At 38.3% G+C, this 20041-nt stretch overlaps 2 protein-coding genes across 9 annotated transcripts in view; one reads left to right on the forward strand and one right to left on the reverse strand.

Annotated features, from left to right (window-relative positions):
• The window catches only part of exosc7.S (exosome component 7 S homeolog), a 15784-nt gene extending 14936 nt beyond the window's left edge, over positions 1 to 848 (reverse strand). The window contains exon 1 of the mRNA NM_001093297.1: positions 741 to 848. Coding sequence (NP_001086766.1) covers positions 741 to 797 — 57 coding nt within the window. The 5' untranslated portion in view covers positions 798 to 848. The remainder of the gene's footprint in view (positions 1 to 740) is intronic.
• A 124-nt stretch (positions 849 to 972) lies between these two features.
• zdhhc3.S (zinc finger DHHC-type containing 3 S homeolog) overlaps positions 973 to 20041 on the forward strand; it is a 34691-nt gene continuing 15622 nt past the window's right edge. The window contains exons 1-5 of one of the 8 annotated variants that reach the window (XM_018268719.2): positions 973 to 1110; positions 5517 to 5649; positions 10254 to 10583; positions 18223 to 18347; positions 18465 to 18561. In XM_018268719.2, the coding sequence (XP_018124208.1) occupies positions 10281 to 10583; positions 18223 to 18347; positions 18465 to 18561 (525 nt within the window). In that variant the 5' untranslated portion in view covers positions 973 to 1110; positions 5517 to 5649; positions 10254 to 10280. 8 annotated transcript variants of the gene reach the window in all.

Below are 20041 nucleotides of genomic sequence, written 5' to 3' on the forward strand. Positions count from 1 at the left end.
GGACAGTAAAACACAGATATCACACCAGTTTAGGAAAAGGAATACCGAGTTTCTGGTCTCCAAAAATGTTTTTGAGAAAGGGCATTTGGAATTAAATTTGAGGTTTTTGGTATTGGAGCAGATAAATATGCCCAGGTGAAGAGGGTGACCGCGAGATACTACTGAGGAAAAGAGAAGCAAGGTGGAGCCATAAATTAGGATAATTTGCTTCTAGGGGTCTTAATAAAGACTATGACCCACCTATATGTTTGTTTATAAATATTTCTTGTTGTTTTAGAGGGCTTGGAACGTTGCCATGTTACCGAGAAGTGGTATATGTTAATACTGAGTATGTAAACTGTGATATCTATGTGATTTGTGACCTGTGTACCCTGTGATACTGACATCCTGTTGGATAGCTGCTTGTTAGTAAAGGTGCGTGAGTGCACTGAAAGGTTGCGCGAGAGAGAGCAACCTTTCAGTGCACTCACGCACAGAGATAGATAGATAGATAGATAGATAGATAGATAGATAGATAGATAGATAGATATCTTCTTTCAGCACAATCTTAAAGTTTAGAGGCTAGAGATTGGTAGAAAAGTAGTTTCAGATAGGTAGAAAGATGGCGTGTGCCTGCGCAGCGCATACAGATTTAAGATCATATATCAAAATAATGAGATTAAACGTTATTATAAATATATTTTCATATTAACTTATAGGGCTGCCTAAACTATGAAATGTAAATATTGAGTTATCCCCACCTGAACACCATGTAAAACGTAAACCTTCTCAGCTTCGCTCAGCACCACAGAAGCCATGCTGCCAGTGCGCTTCACTCTCGCCAATCAACACCAGCCACGTCATCAACCTTCGACAGTGCGCCTATACTTCCCTAATCCAGCATAGATACCCAGTTTTTTGCCAGTAACTTGATCTCATCAGCTTGCGGACCAATGTTATTTCTCTGTTCTCCTCCTCCTTGTGCAACTGTGGGTGCGGTGCTGATAGACTGTCCCATTTGGCCTGCACCCCGCCCACTTTCTACAGTGGGTCGGACCGACGAGGTGGGAGACTCCGGTGCAAGACACAGGCCTATTAGAAAGAATTAAGAAGAGGAAGAGGCCATTGCCAGTAAGTAGGTGGGTGGAATCTTTAGGATTGTGACAGGATGTACATGCTAGCGTTATTGCTGTTGTCATGTTGCAGAGGAGTGAAAGGTAAAGAAACCCAAATTCTGCGGTTATCTCCCTATTTGACTGCATTGTGACTATACAAATCTGGCAAAGGGCTCGCACGTAGTGTCGAGGGGGTACTGAGGACGAGGTACAGCATATTGTTTTGCACATTGAGCCCAGCAATATCTTGCTTTTTAGTCCCAGGACACTGTTAGTATCAAACTGGTTTTGTATTTCATGGTATACGAATAGTTGCTTTGTTGTAAGTACTTAGAAACCTTTTCAGTGTTTACACAGTGTCCTGGACACTATTGTTACTATGGGAATACAGGAGTAAGCTTAAAAATATATCATTACAATACACAAATATCCTGTAAAATATATCCTTATGAATGGTCGGTGCTTAGTGATGTTATTTGTGTCACGTCACCTCATAAGTACATGGCCTGTAAAAAGGTGCTCTGCCTTTGGCAATGTACTGCTTATATGACCATAGAACTACTCTTTGACTTGTAGGGGGTTATTTAATAAAGTCCAAATGCTAAAAAACTTGAAAAATTCGAGGTTTTTTTTTCCTCTATAAAATCCGATTTTATTTATTGTTATTTTTGTGGAAAAAAAAAACCTTGCATTTTGTCGAGATTTGTTATATTCCGAGGATGCAAAAAGTCAGAATCCGCAAATACTCCATCTTCAACGTTTCAGGGTCCTGTAGAAGTCCATGGCAGCACCTCTGGGGGGCCCCGCACCACAGGGCAGCACAGATAATATTTCCCTCAGCACATGATGCTGCCTGGCCTGCCCCCAACTTTGAGAGTCCAGCCCATCCCCAAATCCATAGGTCTAGCCTGCCCCCAACTCTCATAGGCCCAGCTTTCCTCCAACCTTGATAGGCCCTGCCTGCCCCCAATCCAACCAAGCCTGCTCCCAAGCTGAATCGTCCCAGCCCCAAACTAATTGGCCCAGTCCACTCTCCTATTTCCTCCCTCTCTCTCTCTTACCCTGTGTGCCCCTATTATGTTACCTTGTCTGCCCCTTTCCTTTCTATTTTGTGCCTGTATGCCCTTATTTTCCTAAATAATTGGTGTGTCAGTAGCCAGCAACACTTTGTCTAGGGGCCCCGCCAACATGGTCCCAATTGAGCCCCACATTTGATAGGACCAGCCCTGCATGGCAGAGGTCAACTTCATGTAAAATTCAGACTTTTCACGAGACAACCCGAAAAAGTGACATTTTTTCCTGGTTTTTTTTATACAATAAATAATGGCAAATCGTGGATTCTAGTTTGGTCAGACTTTTTGAATGTAAAACATGAGAAAAATTCGGATTTTGATAAATAACCCCTTAATAAACTTATATTTTACAATAGGGGCACATTATGCCACTTTTCTATTCTAAACCAGTGATCCCCAACCAGTAGCTTGTGAGCAACATGTTGCTCACCAACCCCTTGAAAGTTGCTCCTAGTGGCCTCAAAGCAGGTTCTTATTTTTGAATTCCTGGTTTAGAGACACATTTTGGTTGCATAAAAAACAGATGTACTGCCAAACAGGGCCTCCTGTAGGCTACCAGTCCACATAGGAGTTACCAAATGGCCGCCAGCACTTATTTTGCACCACCAAGAAACATTTTTAATGCTTGTGTTGCTCCCCAACTCTTTTTAGACCTGAATGTTGCACACCGGTAAAAAACTTTGGGGACCCCTGTTCTAAACAGTGTACGTCATGCGATAAAACATCCAAATGTTATATTATAATTCATAACATGGTTACAGATATATTAAGACATAAGTCATATCTGGCAGCTAGCCATAGTTGCAAGAAAATCTAGGAAATAACCAGTACAAATCTCAGCCAAAATTCATGAACGGAACAGTAACACCAAAAACTACTATAGTTTAAATAAATAAGATGCTGTGTAGCCATGGATCAGCCATTCAAAGGAGAAAAGGTTCAGGTTTACATAGCAGATAACAGATAATCTCTGTAGCTATCTACTATTTAGCCTGTCCCTTTTCTCCTTTTTTCAAACTGAATGGTTGCCCCCATGGATGCACATCAGCTTGTTGATATAAGCTATAGTAGTGTTTCTGTATAGTTTTAGCAGTGTAACAGTACATCATATTATAATTACTTTCAAACACTTTCATTTTTTTGATCTTACCGTTCCATCAATTTGGGCTTCTTGGGGGGGGGGAAGAGAAAATTGTCCCAGATTTTTCATTTCGGGACCCCTAATTGAAAACTAAAGCTCTATATGACCATGAAACTCATTAGTTACTGAGAATGTTGCTCTCTGCACATTATGATGAATGTTCTATCTGCCATGATGTGCAGAGAGGAGGCCAGACGCTGGTCTGAAGAAACTCAATCTGAAGTCTCTCTAATTTGCCTTAGAGTTTGAAAAAACTAACTATATCCAAGATGACAATTGGGCAATCCTTTATTTTCTCACTTTCTAAAAAACCATCCAACCACTTCCTTGAAGCAATTTAATGTGTCTGTCAATACATTACAGAGAATTTCTCAGCTCTTTCTTAATTTTAAAATGGAACATTCTTTCGCCTAACTGGAATAGATGCTCGTATGTCTGCAGAAAGGACCTACTGCAAATTTTTTATATGGCCCCAGTGATCAGTGAAATGTTTTGCCAGGTTTCACCTTGAAAAAGAAGACCATAGACACAAAATAGGTGAAAAAGATTGTCCCTGGGGAAAAAAATTGTCTTGGAGACCGTTTCACGAAATTTCGGCAAAATGAAATGGGTCAGATTCGCCCATCACTAATGGCCCTCTTATATATGTATACATAGTTATGAAATCTCTCTCCTTAAGAGCATCTTTTCTAGCATGAACAACCCAACCTGGATAGCCTTTTTTCATAATGGAGACCCCCATACCAGTTTAATAGCCCTTCATTGTCTATATAAGTCTGTAATAGTCCACTTGAGCACTGGAGCATGGCATATGTGGGGCCTTATCAGCTGTGGACTGGGATTCAAAATAGGTCCTGGCATTTCAAGTACACAGAGGCCCAAACAGCCACCCCCCCCCCCCCATCAACCAACTAAATAGTGACTGTCTATGGCATCTTGCAGCATCCCCAATGATATTTGCCAGAGCCCACCGATTGCCAGTCCGGGCCTAGGCCTTACCAGTGCTTTATAAAGGGGGAAGAATGGCCCTTTCCTCCAGTGAATCTATGCCCATTTTTAATATGTAAATGACCTCTAATCTACTGTTTCCTCATTATAGTAGCTTTGGCTTTCTTACATAAACAATTCCGCTAGTTTGTGCTTCTTTTAAAGGACATGTAAACCCCCTCCACAAAAATGTAATCAGTGAACAGCCTCTTTGAAATCTTTAGATACCTGCAGCATCCCCTTAATCACTTATAAATCCGTATCCTCCCCTAACCAATTCTGTCCCCTCCCTTTTAGGAATTTGCATTGGATGTTGATTTATGAGCATGCTCAGTTCTTCTCGACTCAGATTACTAAACACACTCTCCAGTCTAACAGCCAATGACGAGATAGCATGGCTGGTTCCCATAGAAATTCTAGCTGTCTGATCCTATTTTTTTTTCTCCTAACCATCTCTCCTGAGCTCAGCTTAACCATTACAAAACTTTTTTTCAAAGTATGTTGTGGCTGTGTAAACCTGCATTCTGCAGCACGTGAACTTTACAGCATACATGTCCTGTTTGCCGATGTCAATGTTACTGATGATGTGTCAAAGGAAAAATGACAGCCTAGTGTATTTGTTTTAGGGAAATGCGGTGGTGCTGGCAGGTATACGCAGTACAAATAAATGGGAAGATATGCCCAACTTATGTACATGGTAGGAGAATGTATGCTATACATGTCCTTTAAGCTTACAACATTTACTTACATACAGCCTATTCTTGGTCTTGGTTAGAAAATGAGACATCTGTGCTGTTGAAAGGCATATTTCTTACAGGCTAATGCCTGTCTGTATTACTCTGTGGTACTCTTTAAATGTTTTTACCCTTACACAGAGCAACTCATCCTAACCTCTAGTTTACTTCACCCATATTAGGCATTAGTAATGGCATGTTTGTTTTAAATATAGTATTCTAATGTAAGAGGGAAGATACAATCTAGGTAATACAAGACACCTTAGGATCAATTTTACTTGCTGCAACCATTTATTTTAATCATGCTTTCAACCCAATGTAACTATGTAACTATTGCATTGTTTTCCTCCTTGGATAAAGTCTTAAGAAGCGTGGCAACTTTGGCCTTGGCTTCTCTGTCCTTATTATCAGTTTAATAGAATGGAAATTCATTTGTAAGTATGCTGACTTCTGGGCGGGTGAATAAGCTTGGCTTGTGTTTGTGCAGGTGAAACTGAGCAAGTCATCCAGCATTCTGTTTCCTGGTTTTGCCTGCAATTATCTGTAGCTTTGTCTGGGTGGAGTTTCTACAATACTTCTGCTTTCTGCTGAACTTACCTGAGTTCCGGGTCCTGTTCCAGGTATGCTGTTTCAGTCTGTATTCCTGCCCTTTGCATTCCTAGCTTCAAAGGAAGGTGATCTACATTTACACAACTCATTTATAAGCTTTGTTTCTTTTTCAGAATCTTCTAGAGGGGTTTTAATTTCCAGTTTTTCCTCTACAGATTTGCTGGTTAATGTCCCCCTCCCCAAACAATTATGGTAGTAGAGTGTTTCACTAGTACACTTGCTTCTATGACATCTATAGCTTGGCTTACTAAGCTGTCTGTATAGCAAGATGGGAGACCAGAAGTACAGCCAAATGGAACTCTGTGTGACCCCCCCCCCCTTTTTTACTTTTTTTTTTCTTTTAAACTGAATAACATCCCTTTATTTTAATGTGCTCGTTGTAAATAAGATTGGAGAACAATAATGATCTGTATCCTACCATAGTCTGTAAGTTGCGGAAATGCAGTGCACAAAGAGAATGTTTCCCTGGCCTGTGACCATTTAAAAATCAAGATGAAAATTCTTTTTAAATTGAACTCCTATATTATTTTGCATGTTTCATATATCACTGCTAAACATTATGCATAGGTATACATATGTAAGATGCTGAATGAAGATATCCTTCTACTTTTAAGCATAAGGATCAATAGAAATATAGCAATCACCTAATTAATAGAGGGATGTAGGGCGTATACACTGGATAATAATAATTATCCTAAAAAACGCCACTGCCTATTTTAACACTGAGCATTAAAAGTACCGGTAATTCTTTTTAGAAAGGATTCTATTCAGTTGACTGAAGTCTGTGTGCACAAAACTTCTTGTTTGCATATATACAAATGAAGGGAAACTACCATATTAACTGTCTCAGTAGAGGCAGTCTTTGCAGAATGGTCAGTTACTATTAGCTATGTGTTTTTATTGAGGTTTACAGCAGTTGAAATATGGATCAGGCGCAGCATTGATTTATGTGGTACTGTGCACGCCCTACCGTTCCCATTTATTTGTATACATTTATTTGCTGTTAATATGATTAATGCTGTGCAAAGGAGTGAAGAAGAGACCAGGCACATGCAGAACTTCTTCAAGCTGCACTGACCCATCTGATCCTTACTACTGTGTAACTGCAGTTGGACTTTTATGATCTTATTCTTGGTTCAGACACCAAGCAATTAGATCAGCTGAATTTGGTCTACCACGTGGTAGGTCCAATAGGTCCAATACCTGTAATTGGTGAAGACTCCTTAAATTTACATCAATCTCTCGCCCCCTTTTTTTTTTCAACACACAAATGTGATAACTATACTTACTTTAAAGGGGAAGTACACAATGTAAGTACTTTCTAGCTGCAACACAGGATGTTGTGTTGTGAATTAATATACTACATTATATAGGTTCCTGATTTCTCTGTTGACATAGGCAATGATCTATTTGAATATTATGCAGTTCTAGGGGCTACGATTCCCTTTCAACTGCCTGTGGGGTCTAATAAAAAAAAAAGACAACTATTTAGTAGGACTAACCTTGAAAAAGCAAGTTGCAGGTAAACTTTGTTGATCAGCTTCAATATGGACTTGTTTTGTTGAAAGTTGTGGGCATTATCGAAGCACTAATGTTCTTTAATATATTGATATTGGTGAGTACTTAAGACTACATTACAGGGCAACCACTTAAATATTTTTAGTTATCCCTGCTGTGTCATTAATCAGTAATGCCAAAAAAATTAAAATATTCAGCATCTATTTAATTTTAATGTACTGTTCCCTTGTGATCCTTTAAAATCCTAAAATGAGTGACATATTATAGAAATAAACGTTATGTATAGTATTTTTTAACAAGCTTTATAGATACTGTATACTATAAAATATCTATTTGGAAAAGTGCCCAGACTGAATATGCAAAACAGCCAAAATTAGCTTGCTATTTTCTATAACAAAATTAATCATAAGTCAGTGAAATATAGCATAAAAACACTTGCAAATAAAAAGTCATAAGACAGCATGCAAAGTTTTCCAACCACTATGACTTCACTCATCTGGGTTAATATATACAATGTCCACCTGGAAGTCAGCATATCCCATATCTTTCAATATTTAATGGAGTTTATTACCCTGCCGTTGCCTGCTGCAGTATGCAAGTAGAGCTATAGGCCTTCAACTCCAACTAAAAACCATTAAAAGTTCATCTCCATAGGAAACCCTGTTGGCTTCAGAAATCCTGAGACTGGGTGAGGTATTCTTGTATTCTATTTTGTGGGTAAAACCCTCAAAACAATATAAAATCTTTAAAGGCAGTTCTAATTATTTTTAGTGTGATTGACTCACCACAGACTTTCTTGCCAAAGTAAATGGGTTCCTGCTTATAAATTGTAAATATTTGCTCAATTTCTTTAAAGGCAGTACTGTACAGGTATGGAACCTGTTATCCAGAATGCTCGGGACCTGGGGTTTTCCGGATAACGGATCTTTCCTTAATTTGGGTTTTCATGCCTTAAGTCTACTAGAAATTCATTTAAACATTAAATAAACCCAATAGGCTGTTTTTGCTTCCAATAAGGATTAATTATATCTTAGATGGGATCAAGTACAAGCTACTGTTTTATTATTACAGAGAAAATGGAAATCATTTTTAAAAATTTGGATTATTTGGATAAAATGGAGTCTATGGGAGACAGCCATTCCGTAATTCGGAGCATTCTGGATATCGGGTTTCCGGATAAGGGATCCTATACCTGTACTGAAATCATACCTCCCAACGGTCCCTTTTTGTGGAACAGAACCACCAGCCCGAGGAATCCTTTAAGAATCAATGACCCATTTTGAAAATCGAGAGTTTACAAAGACCAATCTAAACAGCATGGAAAGAATTACAGGAAGGCTATCTCCCATAAGCTCAATTTTAATCAAATAATTCTTTTTTTTTTTTTCCTAATGATTTTCTTCTAGGGATGCACCGAATCCACTATTTTGGATTCGGCCGAACCCCCGAATCCTTTCTGAAAGATTCGGCCGAATACCGAACCGAATCCGTGTGGGAAGGGGAAAAACATTTTACTTTCTTGGTTTGTGGCGAAAAGTCATGTGATTTCCCTCCCCACCCCTAATTTGCATATGCAAATTCGGATTCGGTTTGGCCTGGCAGAAGGATTCTGCCGAATCCGAATCCTGCTGAAAAAGTCCGAATCCTGGATTCGGTGCATCCCTATTTCCTTCTTCTCTATAATAATAAAAACAATAACTTGTACTTGATCCCAACTAAGATACAATGTAACATTTTTATTGGGTTTAATGATCTTTAGTAGAATTAAGGTATGTAGATCCAAACTATGGAAACACCCCTTATCAAAAAAACTCTAGGTCCCGAACATTCTTGATAACAGGTTCCTTCCCTGTATTTACCCCAAATGGCTGAAAGCTGCTATGGTGGTTGTACAAAATATTAAAGCATGGGGCTTTCAGAGCAGTATCCAAACGTATGTTTCATTGTAGAATTTGTTGTTCAGTAAAATGAGTGATTTGGGCAAGTATCTGAATACATTTGTAAGTGTGGTTATACATAATAAACTCTGAGGTAACTGAAGACATTTTGCTGTAAACTTTTTTTCTGAGGGAACAGATAAGTATATAATACACAAAAGCCATGAATATCTTGTAAATGATATCCTTATAAACTGTGACTAGTCATGTCATCAGTTATAAACTGTGAGTAGTGATGTCATTTTTGTCAATGACTCACTAAAACTTGTGTATGATAATAAATAAAGTACCCCTTGTTGGAATATATGAGGATATTAGAAGTAACCTCGGAGTTCCATGACCTGTATAAAAAAGCACTCGTCCTTCGGCCTTGTGCTTTTATATGGTCTTGGAACTCCTCTGTGACTTATATCATTATATTTTACAATAGGGAGTACTTTATTCACTATATAAAGCTAAATTCACGGCTTTTGGGTGTTTTCCCTGTACTTGCTTAGGTTTTGTCATGGTACTTCGTAGTACCTAATGATATGATTTTCTTAAAGGAACAGTAACATCAATACGTTTTTTAAAGTGATAAAAATATAATGCAGTGTTTCCCAGCCCTGGTAAAACTGATGTTTGCTTTAAAAACACTATTTTTGTTATATAAGCTGCTGTTTAGCAATGGGGACAGCCCTTAAAAGGAGAAAAGGCTCAGGTTGCACAACAGATAACAGATAAGTTCTGTAGAACAAAATGGTGTTATCTGTTATCCACTATTTAACCTGTGCCATATAGCCTTTTTTCAGTTTACAGTATTGTTTATATGAACTAAAGTAGTGTTTCTGAAGCAAACACATCAGTTTTACTAGTGCAGGCATTTTCATTACCTTAAAACACTTTTTTTTTGGTGTTACTGTTCCTTAATTGATCTATTTTGTTTTTAGCTCTCTTTGCATTTCCCATAATATTTTACCTGATATTTGGATTTTTACATATTGCTTTGGTATCTTTATTTTTTTTTTTTAGATTATATTTTGTTCTTTTGGTTTCATTTAGCTCAGAAGTACTTTTAGGCATTATTGTAACTATGATTCTCCATGTATTTATAAAGAAGGGGTTATATGTTTAGCTGTAGAGTGAATATGTAAAATTAAAGTATAACTTGTTTGTTTCAGGGTAAAACATGGACTATAAAGCTTATAATGTTGACCCAAAGCCACCGCTACCGAGATATTGAGAGGGAAGCAGTATACCTCCAACCAGAGAAGTGTATCCCTCCGCCTGCACAAGACTTCATGGATAAGGTGTGGTTCATCAAGGACTGCTGTGGCATTGCATGTGCAGTAGTGACCTGGTTGCTGGTTTTCTATGCTGAGTTTGTGGTCATCTTTATCATGCTGTTACCTTCCAAGGATGTGATTTACAGTATAATCAATGGGATAATCTTTAACATACTGGCCTTTCTGGCTTTGGCATCACATTTTCGAGCCATGATTACTGATCCTGTAAGTATCTCTCGAATTAATATAATTAATAATGTTGCTGTTTTTGCAATTCAATCTCCACATTCTTAGACATTTTACCCATTTGGGATATCTGTTCATTTTAATAGTTTACTTTCTTTATGCCCTTGGAGTGGGCAAGGTAGTACAGGTGGTAGGGCCTTAGCTCAATTGAAAATATCTGTATTTGTATGGAGGTACTGGATCTGTTATTTGGAATGTTTATGACCTGGGGTTTTCTGGATAAGGGTTTTACTGCAGTATGGATCACTATACCTTGAACAACAAGTCCCTAAATAGGTTGGAAACAGTCCCCATAATCATAAACCTTTCTCCCTGCATCTGTCTTATGTTGCAAGCACATGCCGTTCAACTGCAGCTCATTCATGGTCTACCATGAAGCTCCTCCCCCTTTTCAATTCTAGGCTCTTCTTTTCGTTTTGACTCTGAAAATGGTTAAAGAGGTGTCGCATACCTCATTAATTTCTATTGAAGAAGGAGGTAACAAACATGCAGTAGACACCTATTTGACCATCTCCATAGTCAAATAGAAAGGAGAGCTCAGAAAAGAAAAGGGGCAGAGCTTTATACTAGACCAGGAACTAGATTCATTGTACAGACATAAATTAACTATATGAACCATGATTGACTCCCTCCCCTTTCCTCCTTTTAAAATCTGTTAAAGCAACAGTAACACCAAAAAAATGAAAGTGTTTTAACGTATATAAAATATATTATATTTTTACTATGGAACTTTTTACGACCTATATTTTGTGAGAAAAAAGTTTTGGAACCTGTTATCCAGAATGCTCGGGATTTGGGGCTTTCCAGATATTGGATCTTTTTGTAATTTGGATGTTTATACTTGGAGTCTACAAATCATGTAAACATTAGATAAACCTAATAAGATGGATTTGCTTACAATTAGGATTAATTATGTCTTAGTTTGGATCAAGTACAGGGTACTGTTTTATTATTGCAGAGAAAAAGGAAATCATTTTCAAAAGTATGGATTATTTGGATAAAATAGAGTCTGTGAGAGATGGCCTTTCTCTAATTCAGAGCTTTCTGGATAGTAGGTTAACAGATAACTGATCCCATACCTGTACCCATATTTGATATTCATTTCATAACACATTGCTCTTCACAGTGAAAATAATGAATGTTATATGCAATTGTGGTAAGTTCATTATTATGTTTAACTTTCTGGTTTGTACTTTAACAACAACTGTTTTAAAACATGAAGGACTAATATACACATTGTACTGTCAACATTTAAAAGGTCAATAAAAATATTGTTTAAAAAAAAAAAAAATATATATATATATATATATATATATATATATATATATATATATATATATATATATATATATACACAATACAATGTAGTGTTGCCATGCCATGTAAAACTGATCTGTTTGCTTTGGAAACACTACTATAGGTTTTATAAACAAGCTGCTGTGTAGCAATGGAGGCAATTGAAATAGGGCTGCATGGCACAAGTTAAATAGCGGATAACAAAGATGCTCTGTAGAACACCATTATATTCTACAGATCTTATTTGCTTTATAACCTTTGAATGTCTGCCCTACGGATATACAGCAGCTTATTTATATGCTACTATAATAGTGTTTCTGAAGCAAACACACACGTTTTACCAATGCAGACCACCCTCTCCTTTATTTAGAATAAAACATTTGTAAAATATACAAAATATCTTATGCCTTTTATAATATCCCTATGTGCTTCCATAGAATCCCATTTTCTGCAGGCTGCGTGTGCAGTTATAAATGAAAATAGAAGGAAAAAATGTTTCATTTGTGTTTAAAGGACCAGAAAGAACTTAAATGTTGCATACTGTTTATATCTAGTACATGTAAAAACGTATCTTTCATTAGAAGTCCTGTATTTAATTGTAGTATGTTATCACCTCTGCCATAGTCAGCAGATACAAAGCAATTTCTAGTTTATATTGTTCAGTATAAATTTAGGTAATGCATATTCATGAAGTGGTCCCACATACCCCAAACCTGGGTTCAGCACAGCTGCATCGGCAGCAGGGTGAGAGACAGACAGGGCCAATTGTTACTTTTTAAATGAATCTCCAATAAATATTACAATCTTAACTTTGATTTTGGTGTGCCCAATACCTGAATGTCGTATGCTGTTGGTTTATCCCCTCCCTAAGCTGAGTGCACCTGAACCACCAGTTCTTCATGGTGAGTGAGCAACATACTTTGTATCATGTGACCCTCTTTTTTTGTTGTTTTAATGTTATTAGAAGTGATTCTCTCTACTACTTGACACGGCCAAATGTATGAATGCAATATTCTGAGGTGCTGACAGGAAACAACCACAATTCTCCAAATTATGTGTTTTAGTGACCCTCTTGAGTTGTGATATTTGTTTGGGGTAATTGACACTTATTGACTGCAATGGATTGTGTACTTCTGCAAATGTTGACGCATAGTGGCCATAATTTTGATGTTAGCCCCACATTTGTTTGGGTACTGTAGTGACCTTTGGTTGTCAAATACTGATATTAAACTTTTAAACTGTTGGTTTATCCGCTCCCTAAGCTGAGTGTCTGGGGCTGGTGCTCCTGGACCACATGTTCTACGTGGTGAGTGATCAACACACTTTGTATCTTTGATAAGAATGACTTAATTGCCCTTCAGATATGTCTGTAATTTCCTGGCTGAAATCCTGTAAACAGAAATCCATAACTGTTTTAAAAAAGGATCTATCTAGCAGGGATCCCCAACCAGTAGCTCGTGAGCATCATGTTGCTCTCAAACTCCTTGGATGTTGCTCCTAGTGGCCTCAAAGCAGGTGCTTGTTTTTGAATTCCAGGCTTGGAGGCAAGTTTTAGTTGTTTAAAAAACAGGTGTACTGAAACCAGGTGTACTGCCAAACAGAGCCTCAATCTAGGTTGATAATCCTCATAGGGGCTACTAAATGGCCAATCGCAGCACTAATTTGGCACCTAGGACCATTTTTCATGCTAGCGTTGCTCCCCAACTCCTTTTACTTCTGAATGTTGCTCACCGGTTCAAAAGGTTGGGGATCCTTGATCTAGAGCAGGGATCCCCAACCTTTTGAACCCTTGAGCAACATTCAGAAGTAAAAGTAGTTGGGGAGCAACACTAGCATGAAAAATTTTCTTGGGTTGCCAAATAATTGCTGTGATTAGCCATTTGGTAGCCCCATGTGGATTGTCAACCTATGTTGAGACTCTGTTTGGCAGTACATCTGGTTTTTATACAACCAAAACTTGCCTCCAAGCCTGGAATTCAAAATTAAGCAGCTGCTTTGAGGCCACTGGGAGCAACATCCAAGGGATTGGAGAGCAACATGTTGCTCACGAGCTACTGGTTGGGGAACACTGATCTAGAGGGACTTGGCAGCCACACTTAACACAAAACAATTGTCACTTTGCAGTCTGACAGCTAATAAAGGCAGCACATGCGTCTCTATTCGAAAGACCTACATAAACTTACTACATAGAACATTTCTGGTACCTACTCAACTACAAAGAATATATCTGACCTGCGACCCACATTGCTTTAGAGGTTGCCCAGAGGAAGGAACAATGAAACATATATGGTGGTCCTGTAAAGTGGTATCAGACTTTTGGGACTCTGTGACTAACCTTTTCTCGAGAGTGCTCCACACCAAATTTCCCCGTTTATGTTACTATTAGGGAAAAAGCCCAACACGTTTTCCAACGCAGCTCACAAACTGAGCCAGCATATTTAATGGCAGCTAGACTTTTAATAGCCAGCCACTGTAAAAAAACCCTCTAACTCTCACCACCCTTAAAACAAAAGTATTTTACATAGCTACCAATAAGAAACACCTACCTCCTCAAAGATGACATGGAAGCCTACAATGAAATTTGGCTACCCTGGCTTGCCCACTTAAAAGACCCAGCTTTTATTAGCATTACATGCATGAAACGGGACTATACAGAGGGATTATTCCCTTCTCTTTGTGTAAACCCCATGGCAATGTATTGGTACAACCCAAGCTGGTCTTCCATATTAGTAAATAACCAAAACACCCCAGTCACCTTTTATTAGGCACTCTAGAGACAAAATATCTTCCACTTAGTTCAAATGCCTGTGTTCTTTGGTTGTTTTTGTCGTTCTTTTTTTCATTTTACTCTTTTACTCTTGCGTTCTGTGCAGTATGGTATGACAGCTGATTATGCTGTTATATAAACATTTAAAACCTAATAAAAATCCAAGTTAAAAAAGGGGTCTATTATTTAACGTATTTCCCCTATATTTAATCTCAATAAGGTGCTTTGTGAATTCATATAGTCATAGAATTGAATGTATCGTTTAATAATCTGGTATAATACACAAAAGCCATGAATATCCTGTAAATTATATCCTTATAAACGGTGAGTAGTGATGTCATCAGTTATAAACGGTGAGTAGTGATGTCATTTCTGTCACATGACTTACTAAAATTTGTGTATTATAATAAATAAAGTACCCCCAGTTGTAAAATATGAGGATATTAGAAGTTACCTCGGAGTTCCATGACCTGTATAAAAACACTCGGCCTTCGGCCTCGTGTTTTTATATAGTCATGAAACTCCTCGGTAACTTATAATATCCTTATATTTTACAAGAGGGGGTACTTTATTCACTATATAAATTATGTCTTCCGCTGCTGTATCTGCCTAAATCCACAACAGCCCTGTAGTACCGAATATTTTTGACTCTAAAGATGTCCACAGTAGCCTCCATTTTGCATCTATTATTTGACAGCACAAGCCCTCCACTGGTGTCAATTATCAAATGTTAGGTTTGTCAATTTCTTATGGAATCTATAATGCAGAATGATTGGGACTTGGGTATATATACATAAAGGGGTTTTCTGTAATAAAAAATAGGATTGTTCTGCCGTTAACGCAAATTTATGCAGCTTAGTTAAGCAATGTCTTGAAAATGAAGATGCCTTTAGACTATAGCAAATTAAACATGTATTTAAGAGTTTTGTGAATACAGGATTCTAGGGGACAATAGATCCCTTATTTGTAGGGTTGACATTTGATACCAGAGCTGGCTTACTCTCATACCCTCCAGAATCAGGAACTTTGTTCTTTCCAGTCCATCACAAAGGTAAATATTGCAGGATAATATGCAGAATTGAGTGTTGAAATGTAAGTTTAGCAAACACCTCTATAGTGCAGCTTAAAGTGGATTGAAATCAAAAATGACCTAAATTCATCTGTATCAAACAAGAAACTGCTTGCTTGTAGGCACACATTGTTTGGAGCATATTCTTTCTTTAATTTTACTATTTGCAGCCTTCATTTTTATAGCAACAGTGCCGCTATGCATACCCTTTAGGTAATGGCATACATAAATACAGGAGACTGCATTCTTTTTCAGTTTTTAGTGGTTACATTATTAATATGTTTTTCCACAGGCAGCGGTCTGCTATCACCCTACGGGTAAAGACACACAGAGCTACTAGTAGCAGCTACTTGTCATGGTTATAAAATAGACAATAGGGATAATTGGCTTGGCAAAGACACTACGTGTGTTTTAGCAGAGGCAATTTTCATTATTGTCTATGGCAGTGTATTTTTTTGACATTCTGTAGCTACAACAAGAAGCTGCTACTAGTAGCTCCATGTGTCTTCACCCTTGTATGTATCTATATTTTTATTTGTACAATAAATTGGTAGAACAGACAGGGGGTCATTTTAATGGTAAATACAAATAAGTGAAAAATACAATACACATAAAGTACAGTTATAATACAGATTAAGTGCTTAGTGTCAAAAAAGGATGGAGGTCCCTGCCCCATAGAGATTACAATTTAAATGGAAGGACAATTTACAGATACAAATCGGGGGATATTAAAGGGATACGGTCATGGGAAAACATGTTTTTTTCAAAATGCGTCGGTTGATATTACTGCTCCAGCCGACTTCTGCACTGAAATCCATTTTTCAAAAGAGCAAACTTTTAGTAAGTGGACTCACCTTCTTAATTGGGTCACACAATTGAGAAAGGGTCCTTGCTGACTCGAAACATGTGTCGTGTATTTTGGCATAATAGTTTTACAGCACAGTACTGCAGATGCTTTGTGGCCTCCTTCATACAACGTGTATTGATATGTGTCAGTTTCACAGTCAGATGTTATGCAAGAGGTTGTCATTGAGTTTAGTTCTGAAGACATTGAGAGAGGATTCTCTCCAGAGAAATTAGGAAATACAATTCCAAATATAAGGAGCTGCAAGACAGAAGGCTTTGATGGGGGAAACGGCATTAGCAGTGAGGGTTGCAGCCTAAAGGTTGCTCTTGAGAGGAGCGGAGTATTTGGCCTGAAACATAGAGAGAAAGACTAGAAGAGATTTAGTGAGGTGTTTGTAAGTTATTCTTTGTTTTATGGGAAACCATGATAAGGACTTCAGCAGGGGCTCAGCCTGTACCGTTTTGGATGAGAGGAGAAGAATTCTGGCAGCAATATTTAATACAGACTGTAGAGGGGACAGATAGTAGTTAGGGAGGCAAGTTAGTAGAAGGTCATAGTAATCTAATCTAGTAATCTAGGGATAGGATGAGAGCATGCATGTGCCACGTCTTGGCTGTAGAAGGTGAACGTAAGGGACAGATTTTGGTTGTTGCATAAGAAAAAGGGACCATACTTGACAGTGGTGTTAATATGATAAGAGAACGAGGAGTCAAAGATTACCCCCAGACAGCGTGCTGAGTTGACGGGGTTAATGAGAATGCCATTAATATCGATGGTAAGTGGGGGAGTAGGACCAGGCTTTGGTGAAAAGACAATTAGTTCAGTTTTTGTTAGATTGAGTTTGAGGTGGCGCTGGTTCATCCAGCTAGAGATTGCAAGGAGGCAGTTAGAGATTTGAGCCTCGGGTTCAGCTATTAATGAAGGGAAGGATAAATATATTTGGGTATCATCAGCATCCAGATGATGATGATTAAAGTCAAATGAGCGTATGAGATCTCCCAAAGGCAGAGCGTACAGGGTGAACAACAAGGGACCCAGTACAAAGCCTTACGACACCCCTGCATTAAGTGGAACTGGAGATGAGGTTTTGCTAGCGCATGACCGTAAATGAATGGAGGTAAGAAGAGAGCCAAGATTCTTAAAGAGATTGTTCATCAGTCCCTGACCAGTGGTTCTTACAGCCTAAGGTCCTTATGATCTTTACATACAATGGTCACAATTTATCAGGACCCAGTTAAAGCACTGTGCTAGCTTTGCCTTAAATAGAGAATGGGCAAATCACCTTTGCACTTATTTTCCAACCCTCGTGCTAGGCTAGATGCTTAACCCATTAGCCAACAAGAAATTACTATCCCTTTACCTTAATGGTGTATCTACTTTAGGGTTTTCCTAAACTTTGTGAATAAGGCATTTTATAATGACATACAATGAAACTGCTTATTTGACTGTGTCTTGTGGGCTCCCAAAACCTGCAGGGTCTGCTTCTTCCATAGGTTAACCCCTGTCCTGATGTAGATCCAGCAGGCACCCATTTATAAATACATTTTAACTTCAAGCGTTATCTCCCTTCTCCAAATTTATAGTTTTAATATTAACTTTCATTTGTTGCATTTTTAAAATGAATCTGCTTTGTTTTCAGGGTGCTGTCCCCAAAGGAAATGCTACAAAAGAATTTATTGAGAGCTTGCAGTTGAAGCCCGGACAAGTGGTTTATAAATGTCCAAAATGCTGCAGCATTAAACCTGACCGAGCGCATCATTGCAGGTACAATAAGCTGTGTGCCTACTTACCACATACTATTAGATATTGTCCAAAACTGAATGCACCTTCTCTGTTATATCGAGAATTCTAATCAATTCTAACAATCTTTTCTTCCACTAGTGTGTGTAAGAGATGTATTCGAAAGATGGATCATCACTGCCCTTGGGTTAACAACTGTGTCGGAGAGAACAATCAGAAATTCTTTGTTTTGTTCACAGTAAGTAATATTGATGCCTTGGCTTGCCATAAACCTGTGGCTTGGGTGGGTTCAGGGAAGAGAAGTCAGTGGACCAGACTGTAAAATCTGCCCTTTTCATTTTAGGGATTTTTGCCATACCTCAGTCACTGTAGACCTGATCAAGTGCAGGTCACATGCAGACAAGAAGGGTCAAATGTGGCTGGTGAATTACTCACTTGATCGTCTTCCATATCTACTGTTACATATTTACTGTCTGTAGTACATTAGGATGAGTGCGCTAAATGGAATATACAGTGGCAAGAACAATTTGCCATTGCATTGTTACTAGGGATGCACCGAATCCAGGATTCAGTTCAGGATTCGCCAGGATTCAGACTTTTTCAGCAGGGTTCGGATTCGGCCGAATCCTTCCGCCCTACCGAACCGAATCCTAAGGGAGGGAAATCGCGTGACACTTTGTCACAAAACAAGGAAGTAAAAAATGTTTTCCCCTACCCACCCCTAATTTGCATATGCAAATGAGGGATCGGATTCGGTTCGCTATTCTGCTGAATCTTTCGCGAAGGATTCGGGGGTTCAGCAGAATCAAAAATAATGTATTCGGGGCATCCCTAATTGTTACAGAAATGGTATGCATGTATATTTTTATTTATATATGGATACTAGAATGCAACAGAACAATACATTAATAGAACAAACAAGGGTCATTAAATAATAATAATAATTACAGCGTGGACATTGGCCAAAAATGTCTGTTTTTTGGGCCAACCTCCACTCCATCTACCTGAACTCAAGAGAAAGCTGTACTTTTCAGTGCAGATAAACAGAGCTGGGTAAGGTATCAGATCTGCTTCTTTCAGCCTGCAAATAAAAACAAAGTAAACAAAAAAAGGTTTTGCATAATGAGAGAGTGGTCAGAGGTGTCCAATGCAGGTGGTAGGTTAAAGAGAATGAGCATGAGTGACCTTGGCAATTGAAGATAATGTGTAACTCTGCACAAGACAATCTCAGCAGTGTGTGCAGGTCAAAAGCTCGATAGCAAAGGGTCTAATATATTCTAGGCGTGAGACAGGACAGGTTGAGCCAGCAGCTCGGTGGACCTCGCACAGAATTGTAGAAGGTTTACTTTGTGTGAAAGAAGAGCAGTTATTGGCTACCCATCAGGTTCAGATAAGATTCAAAATAGGCATTTCAACTACACAGAGGTCCATGCAACCCCACACTGGTCCAATAAATAGTAACTGTCTATGGCATCTTATAGCAGCTTTTCTGGCATTTGCTAGAATCTACAGATAGCCAGTCCAGGCCTGCTGCACATATTACTCTCCCTTGATGTATATATTCTGCTTTCTTTATTGCACACTCAATTGTGATTTTTATTTGTAAGTGCCAAAGATTTGAGTTCCATATAACTCACATAAACCAGACCACAAGGACAAATAATATATTGTTTACAATTTAGTAAACAAAGAATAAGAAAAATACTTTCAAGTAAACT

Source organism: Xenopus laevis, chromosome 6S (genome assembly GCF_017654675.1).
Source record: "Xenopus laevis strain J_2021 chromosome 6S, Xenopus_laevis_v10.1, whole genome shotgun sequence".
In the NCBI taxonomy this organism is placed as follows: domain Eukaryota; kingdom Metazoa; phylum Chordata; class Amphibia; order Anura; family Pipidae; genus Xenopus; species Xenopus laevis.